The sequence below is a fragment of the Taurulus bubalis genome (assembly GCF_910589615.1).
Source record: "Taurulus bubalis genome assembly, chromosome: 2".
Classification (NCBI taxonomy): Eukaryota; Metazoa; Chordata; class Actinopteri; order Perciformes; family Cottidae; genus Taurulus; species Taurulus bubalis.
Genome location: NC_136590.1, coordinates 5,892,249 through 5,901,387, shown reverse-complemented (window position 1 = coordinate 5,901,387; position 9,139 = coordinate 5,892,249). Strand labels below are relative to the sequence as shown.

The window sequence follows — 9,139 nt, the reverse complement described above, 5'->3', positions numbered from 1 at the left end:
TATTTCTTTTTTTATTTTATACAAAGTCCCATCTGCTACGTGCTGCACTTTACCACAATGAATCTTCAAATAACCTTGAGAATTTAAAAAAAAATGTTATATGCCAGCTGACACGCCTCTGGTGGATTCATGTAAAGTCTGGTGATGTGGGCACCTTTCTGCACAGCGACAGAGGCTTTGTTTGCCACCAACAGAAAGAAAGGTGAAAGATATTCTGCCACTAGTGGAAAATTGCTGCAAACATACTTGACCTGTGATTTCATTGAGATCGTACACTTAAACAGCTTCAAAAGAAGGACATCTTGCAAGAATAATCTGCAATTAATGACCAATCTTAGCTTCAAACTTTGGTCCTCATTCAGCGTCCGGTTTCTGTGGTCTGATGGGGCCGATGCACGGGGGCCGGTTGGTGAACGGGTGCCACTGGCCCTGGATACTGGGGTTGTCTGTGTGGAAGGGCTTGCGGATGCGGATGATGTCCAGGCCGGACTGATTGGTCAGCTTGGTCAAAAGCTCCAAAATCTGCGGGGACGTTTTGTTTGTGACGAGTTCTTCCCTCACGTTGCCGTTTACTGCAGGAAGGAAAAACAAGAGGGAATAAAAATGAAAAAAACACAAGTGACTTTTAAAAGGGTCACACCTTTTTGTTTTTTTACATAAAAACCTGCCCAGTGGGAAATGTAACAGTGTCAACAAGAACGTTGGCACTTCTACCGGAATAGCGGTCTCATAAAAAACGGTGTTATGCTGCCCCCTACAGTATCTGAGAGGAGTAGCAAACATAAATCACTTTACTGCAGTTCACTTCTCTTGTTTTGTATTTAATTCATAGAAAAACCACACAACTTAGATTTGTCACACACTTTATCAGAAAGATTATTATTATAATCCTGAACCTGACCTGTAAAGCACACCTTTGAAGTAGCATTTTCATATTTGAGCATATCCAGAGTATGATTTTATGAGAACAATTTGCTTCAGAAGTCTGATTATATTTTTGATCAAATCAACAATAATAAAAAAATAAAAGATTTTGTTATTGTTTTTTTATTATTGTTTTTTATGAATGTACCAGGATTGGCATTATTGATACTGAGTGGATTATCCCAGTGAAATAAAATAATGAATAGTTCACTAAACAGGCCAAAAATACAACTTGAATGAGAGCACAGGACTATAAATAATATATAGTATTAATGTGGCAACGCTGTATTTTACAGGTTGCACAATTAAGTTACGTAGTTATGTAGAAAAAGCTATGAGGAAAATTGAGAAAGTGTTCAACAAGCAACCACACTTCATATAAATGGAAAATACAATTACAAATGGATATTTAGTTTAAAGGGATCTCTGTATGTTTTTCCAGCATTTCATTAGAAGATATTCCTCGGGAAATCATCGACAGCTTATAAACTCAACACAACAAGCTTTACTTATGTCAGAACTTTGCCTCTATTTCCTCTAAGATTAGTTCAACATATCATACTTATTTCCCAAAACATGTTGCAGGAAATAGTTTGGAAATAACAGGAACTAAAAAAAAAAAGAAGCATTATTCTACAAATAAAAACAGATATTATAATGATGAAAGGAAATCAGGATTAGTCGGACATCGCATCAAAACACAAAGTCATGAGCACTTACGATATTCTGCAACTATTTTGGGTATCCGGCATGACTCAGGAGACACATAAATGACAGTTGCAGGGTTCGACTTGGCATAATCCACCACGCCCTCTTCGATGAAGTCCCTGAAGAAGAATGGAAGAAGGTAATGATGCTGTGGTCACTATGTTGATGGTGGTCTGTGTCGCTAGACAGGAGTGTCTTTTCTTATCAGTGGAAACCAAAGAATATCTGATGTTGCCTTTTGTTCCACTGCAAATGTTTATTTTCATTACTGGTCAAGGTGGAATATAACCTGTACGTGTGTTAAAGCACTATACTTAAACCTTAAATACTGTTTTGAGTTTTTCTATAACAAAATAATGTAACCGTTTAACTTTTTTGGTAATTATAATGTCACAATATAATGAAAAATGACCATCCCAGAAGTCTAAGACGATGTCTTTGAATGTCTATTCTGTTTAAGAGGATATACAACGGAGACTAGGAGGAAATCTTCATATTTGAGAGGCTGAAAAACAACATATTCTGCTTCTTCACTGCAGCTCTAGTTACACAAAGCCCAAATTAAAGCTACAACATTTAAATGCTGCAAGCGTGTTCAGCTTATGCATTAGTAAAATAATAATACATATAATAATAATAAAATTAATTTAATCTGCGGATATATGGTGATGAGATGTAACGTTACTGGAGTATAACTAGTACAAACTTATCTCAAATGTGTATTTAGTACTTCGTAAATGTACTTATTTAACGTTAAATTCCACGTATGATTATACAACACTAATACAATGATTATTACAGTATTTTTTTTCTCAGCAGGGCTTAACTTCACTTTCAAAGACTATTAATATATTATATATATGCATGTAAATTGTGTGTTTCTTTTACCTGACTCCCAAAGAGCTCTGTCCCTTTTTAGAGAAGATGATGGAGACTCGTTTCAGCTGGCAGACGTACCGACCGACACCGTTTTGGAGAACGCTTTTCAGGAAGCGACTCGGCGTCCCTCTGGAGGTCATTGTTTAAAAGTGAATTAAGGGCTATATTTTAATAGGTTTCTTCAAACAAGCCGCGGGGCCACACATAAAAGTCAGCTAGCAGCAACACGCACAGAGGACGAGTTGACGGACATGTATACGCTTGAGGTCCGTCGATGAAATGTTCCGGAGTGCAACGCATAACTGACCCGACCGTTGAAGAAAATACGACTTTAAAATACAACTTCTTCGGATCGAAAATTAAAATGTGGAATCATATTTTTTATAAAATACACATTTCACACACGTATATTTAAAATATTTTTTAAATGTAAAATTACTCATGTTAGCGAAAACATACCAACGCAGCTCAGCACTTGTCACCACATGTTTCTCACGGACTTGTTTTGGAGACGCACCAAAAAGCCCGGGTTAAAGGAGCATGGAGGAAAATGAGGGCAGACTGCAGAGCAAGTAAGGTGGATTTTGTGTGTTTGTTATTTAATTAAACGTAGTATATTTCTTTCGCGCACATTCAGGCTAATTGTACTAGACAGTCGATGTCGGTTTAATACAAAATAAGAAAGATAACGGTTTTCTGTCTCGCTGTCAGCCCTGTCTTTGACTTAAAACTAGCATAGGTCATCCAAGACTTACCTTTGTAGCTTTGCTGTGTGTTAACTTACTTGATGTGTTCTTGCTCTCGTCGCGTCTGTCCCAGGTTCAATGCACTATCCAGATAACTAATGTGGAGGAGCTTGCTGCTGAGGGGCACCACCTGCCTCACGCAGGTGGCAGCCCTGAGGTTTCTCCACCAAAGACACTTCCCATCCCTCTGTGCAAGACTTCTCACTCAGAGGCCCCTTCGCAGGCCCACCTGTGGGTTAGAGTTTCGGGGTGGAGGCTACTTCCTGGCACACAGTGGGACCAGGGCATTTAAAAAAGATGCAAAGTCTTCTCTGGAGTCTCCTGTGAGCCCCATCACAGTCACAGACATCAAACAGTATCTGCGCTCCAAGGACATTCCCTTCCACGATGGCTACAGCTGCCTCCACACCCTGAGCATCTTTGTCAAGCCGTCCGCCAGGAAGGACAGCTTCTCCCTGTTCCTTGACAAAACCACCGGGCAGTTTCTGTGTAAAGACACGCTGGTGGAAGGGAGCTGGGAGGATCTCCAGGACTGCCTGGAGGTGATGCAGAAGGAGGAGCAGGACTGCCTCAACCCTCGAGTGCTGCTGGGGTACCCGGAGAGTTTGGAGGAGCAGGAGGACCGGGAGAGGGAGCTGTGGGAGGTGCAGAGGATCTGGTCCAGCTCCGTGCCCTTCTCTGACCTCCCCGAGGACGAGGCTCAGCTGATTAAAACCATGTTTCAGGTAATGTTGAGTGTTAATTAGTGAACCGGAGTGACTGCATGTGTGTTTTTCACTCTAACATATTCTGTTTTTGTTTTTATACATCAGAATAAACAAAGGAACAGCAAAGAACACATCGCAATCGTTTAAAAATCTATATATAGGTCTACATAGTAATCTAATAGTTGTCCATGAACGAGTTATGTGAAGAGGATAAAGGTGGAAGAGGCAAACAAGAATTCATTTGAATTAATATTTATTGGAACATTTCTCAATGTTATTAAAGAGTTTTGCACCTGTAATTGTGGTACATCCATGGCATTTAAATATTGATAATAGTAATAATTAGTCAAACGTATTACCTTTTGTTATAAAACATGTATAAAGAACTTTTCAAAACTAAATTTTGCAACCGTCTGATCAGAATAGATCAGAATAAAACACAGTAGGCCTTCAGATTTTCTGTCATGAAAGGATTTAAATGTTTAATAAATGACAGGTTGATCAAAAAGGAGTATACTCACCATTAAAAACTACAACATCTCAAGATGTTTTCCTCCCATGATGACAAGCTTTACCAATGTTTTGTTTCAGATCACAAAGGTCTCTATTGCAACACTCAAGAAGTTTGGCGTGAGGCTCTTCAAACCTACCAAGAGTCTGGTTTTCCCCTGGTTTGGTGGACCCGACTCCACCCTAAAGGGGGTGAAGCTTCTCTCCGCCCAAAGCACAGACACTGACAAAGTTATGTATAATGAAGCCACAATCCCAAAGTCTAATTCGTACTACAACCTGTTTGGCCTCCCCCTGGTGGGCCGTATGGACTCGGAGGTTGTGCTGACCGGACACGAGCTGGACACTCTGGCTGTGAGCCAGGCCACAGGACTCCCCAGTGTGGCTCTCCCTCGCGGGGTCAGCTGCCTCCCGCCGATCCTGCTGCCGTACCTGGAGCAGTTCAAGCGGGTGACGCTGTGGCTGGGAGACGACATTCGCTCCTGGGAGGCGTCGAAGATCTTCTCGCGCAAGCTGGGTCTGAGGCGCTGCTCGCTGGTGCGGCCCGGGGAGTACCGGCCGTGTCCCGTGGAGGCGCTGGCCCAGGGGAAGAACTTCGGCCACATCATCAAGTCCTCCATCCCGGCGGCCCACAAGTCCATCGTGTCCTTCAAGCAGCTCCGAGAGGACGTGTACGGGGAGCTGGTGAACACGGAGCAGGTGGCTGGAGTGAAGTGGGGCAGGTTTCAGGAGCTCAACAGGATCCTGAAGGGACATCGCAAGGGGGAGCTGACTGTTTTCACAGGTAGGAAGCATGATGTCAGTAATTATGTTTCTCTCAAATAATGAGAATTTTAAATATAGTCCGGATCTCCCAACTCTGCAGTTCCCTTCAGCTTTAAAACACGTTTTAACCTCTTTCAGCTCATTGTTTTGGTTTTCTGATCCTACAAGCTCCACAGCAGGCTGCAGTGAACATTTCCACAACACTAACTGTTCGTCACCTTAAACCCGAGAGGAATTTGGCCTAATAATTAACTAAAATCTGCTAATTAGAGGATAAATGTCAGTGTCGTGGTTTGAGCTTGTTTCAAAGTGGCCAAAAAAAGCATCAATACACCTTTTTTTAAAAGCTACATTTGTTATTATCAATGATTTTGTAATGGCAGGTGCCAGATTCTGTGTTTTAAAATTTTGGTCTTGGGCTTTCTTGTGTATATACGGATCTCAGATGGGAAAGAAGAGGACTCACATCACAGCGGATCAAAGTATATTTGTAATTAAACTGTCCTGAAAAAGAATATATTTGGTGTCTGTGGACTGCAGTTTGAATATGAGCCGTAAACACGCTTATTATCTCCTATCTGCTTTGTACAGTTTATAATCTAGTATGTATCGTGTATCTGAACATGCACGTCTCTTTGTGTCCCAGGTCCTACCGGCAGTGGGAAGACCACCTTTATCAGTGAGGTTGCCCTGGACCTGTGCATGCAGGGCGTCAACACGTTATGGGGAAGCTTCGAGATCAACAACGTGCGTCTGGCGAAGATTATGCTGACGCAGTTTGCCATGCAGAGGCTGGAGGAAAACCTGGAGCAGTACGACTTCTGGGCCGACAAGTTTGAAGAGCTGCCGCTCTACTTCATGACTTTCCACGGGCAGCAGAACATCAAGTAAGTCTTATCAGAGTCCGTGTAATGTAACTGCTAATTTTCAGGGATTTATTTTTTAGGAAAGAAAAGAACGTCAAGTAATTCATTTGGTTTACTTCAACTGTAGTTATACCAATAACCCAGTGATCATCTTTGATATTGTATCAAATTTAAGCAAAACGGAGCTGCAATGACGAGACGACTAATATACAATATTCTATATAATATAGATTTATATATATTTATTTGGGGTGGCGACTTCATAAAATATGATAAAAGACCTCTATAAAAGCTTTGAACGTAAAATAGATGATGTTTGGTACACCCCTACTAATTGATCAACAGAACCTTAACTAAAAAATATACCACATTTACGGAATGTGGGAGCATTCCACTTGTGGGTTATTATATGTATCTGTCTGTGCATATGCATATCTGTCACCCTCTATTGTTATGTTGAGGAACAGTCAGTAACGCCTAATAAAAATAAATAAATATAAAAAAAAAGAATTAAAAAAGAACATGCCATTGATATTGATTTCGCTATCTGAAATGCCTATACCTTATTTTTTTGTGCCTTGTTTAGTTTTGTTCTGTTCTGTCTTGTGTTTGTTTGTGCATTGTGGAAAAGACAACAATACAAATATTTGTTAAAAAACTAAAAATGCCAGAAATTATCTGGTTACAGCTTCTTTTAATGTGATTATTTCCTATTTTCCTCATCTCTGTATCATGGTAACTTGAATATATTTAGGTTTTGGACAAAACAAGATTCCTGAAGACCTTGAACTTCAAATAACAAAATAATCCGTGGATTATTTGATAATTAAAGTAATCACTAGTTCAAGCCCCGAAACCAAATAACTTGTCTGAAATAATTGTATGTTGTACTATAAGATGGAAAGTGTCTACGTTTGTTAAGTTGGCCCTTTAATTGTTTACTTGCCTGCAGTGTAATACATCTTTTACTTCAACAGATTAATATATGATGTACATCATTTTCACCTTCTCTAAAGGGCAGTGCTGGACACAATGCAACACGCTGTCTACCTTTATGATATCAACCATGTCATCATCGACAACCTGCAGTTCATGATGGGGCAGGAAAACCTCTCCGTCGACAAGTGAGTCAGTTACATCATGACGGGTAGAAAGATAAACTCAGTTTCTTCAAGCAGAATACCTTTTTAAGGTGCAAAGTTTTTTGTCCAGGTTTGCAGTCCAGGACCACATTATCGGAGCGTTCAGGAAGTTTGCCACCAACAGCTGCTGCCACGTCACTCTGGTCATTCACCCCAGGAAGGAGGAGGATGACCGAGAACTGCAAACCGCCTCCATCTTTGGTTCAGCAAAGGTAATGTCTCACCTTTCTCTTTTAAACTAAACCTGGCAGCAAAATTAGGCAGTTTACACTTCAAACAGTGACTGATTTTCATTTTCAACTTTTTTTATTTGACCATGTTTTAGTGGGAACTGTGTAGTTCATGACAATTAAATGTAAGATTTAATACGCTTAATGTTTCAAGGAACAAAACAAATGTCTGAACAAACATGAAAATGTACAATTTGTGTTTGTGTATCAAATTATGCATCGAACAAAGCTGAAAATACAATAATATTTTGTATAGTATAAGTAGTAAGGCATGGCGCAGAACATTGATAATTAAGATTAGTTTTTTCCAGAATTACATTTTAAAACGATTTTATCTTAATCCTTAGAAAATGAGATGGACCGCTGCAAATAACCGGACCCAACCTAAGCAGTCAAAATATATAATTCACATATTCATCCATAACATATTGTCATATATTTATCCTTTTTATCATCTCCATGTTTTATTCCTCCATTTTATTAACTTGCTCATGCGTCATGCTGTTTTTGTAGCTAAGAGTAGCGGATTTTGACAAACTAAATAAACACATTAATTAACATGACTTTGTCCCCGACGCTCTTTTTACAAAACTGCAGTTACTCCAGATAACTAAAAGACATCTCGACCTTTGACCCCTTCCAGGCCAGCCAGGAAGCCGACAACGTCCTCATTCTGCAGGAGAAGAAGCTGGTGACGTGTCCCGGCCGCAGGTCGCTGCAGGTCACCAAGAACCGCTTCGACGGAGACGTGGGCATCTTCCCTCTGGACTTCATCAAGTCTTCGCTCACTTTCTCTGCGCCCATCAAAGGAAAGCACAAGCTGAGGAAGGTCGCCAGCAAGCCGGAAAACGAGGAGGACGAGGAGGAGGAGGTGCAGGTGAAGAAGAAGGAAGACGTTAAGAAAGAGAAAGCGGTTAAAACCACAAAGACTCCACGAAATGTTAAGAAAGGAAACGAAAGCATGGAGAAGTAACTATAATAATAATGTAGTATAATTCATGGGCAGGATGGATCATGTGGGTTAACATTTACAAGTTAGACAGTTTTACGACCATGAAAGGTTCAACTGAGCAGTTTGTGTAATTCACAATGAAACCAATAGTAAATCAACCAGAATGATTTGAGATGACAAAAGGTTTATTTCATCATGGAACGAGGTATGGATGTTTCAACCAGAATGTGACTGATGGTTCAAGTGTTAGTACTTTTGTATGCAGGTACTTCTGTATATTGTTACTGTGCAAAGTGTTACTAAAATACTGCTAAATGCGTTCTTCATTTTACCCCCCAAAAATAATGTGACCCCTTCAGCACTACTGTTTTCATGGAAATCACACGGCCACATTACCGAAGTGAGCTCTCTACTGACTTTTTGTACAAAGATGATTTATCACATTTTTTAAATAAATAAAATGCTTGTCATGCAGCTTTTTGCCTGTGTTTTCTTATCTATTCAACAGGGGGCAGTGTGTGCTTTATACATGATCATCAGAATCAACCTCCACAGTAAACATCACTTCCTTATTTACAACTAGCTGCTATACTTTGTGTATTTTATTTAGTGTTGTCTGTTTTGATTAAGGGATAATAATGGCAAGCTTGAAAGTGCACAATCATGCACATGAGCGAGAGAATGTTTCATTCTGCACCGCTCAGCAACAC

At 40.1% G+C, this 9,139-nt stretch overlaps 2 protein-coding genes across 2 annotated transcripts; one reads left to right on the top strand and one right to left on the bottom strand.

Moving 5' to 3' along the window:
* On the bottom strand, positions 1–2,730 carry mrpl43 (mitochondrial ribosomal protein L43). The gene is made up of 3 exons (XM_079238099.1): positions 2,521–2,730; positions 1,645–1,751; positions 1–572 (listed from the first exon to the last, which is right to left on the bottom strand). The coding sequence occupies exons 1-3, from the start codon at positions 2,649–2,651 to the stop codon at positions 355–357; spliced, it is 456 nt and encodes a 151-aa protein (XP_079094225.1). The 5' UTR covers positions 2,652–2,730; the 3' UTR covers positions 1–354.
* Positions 2,731–3,355: 625 nt separating this feature from the next.
* Positions 3,356–8,783, top strand: twnk (twinkle mtDNA helicase; the record flags this gene model as incomplete). The annotated part of the gene is made up of 6 exons (XM_079233852.1): positions 3,356–3,982; positions 4,556–5,258; positions 5,886–6,126; positions 7,122–7,229; positions 7,318–7,459; positions 8,121–8,783. 6 exons carry the CDS (start codon positions 3,356–3,358, stop codon positions 8,448–8,450), a joined length of 2,151 nt encoding a protein of 716 aa, XP_079089978.1. The 3' UTR covers positions 8,451–8,783.
* Between the last annotated feature and the right edge of the window lie 356 nt (positions 8,784–9,139).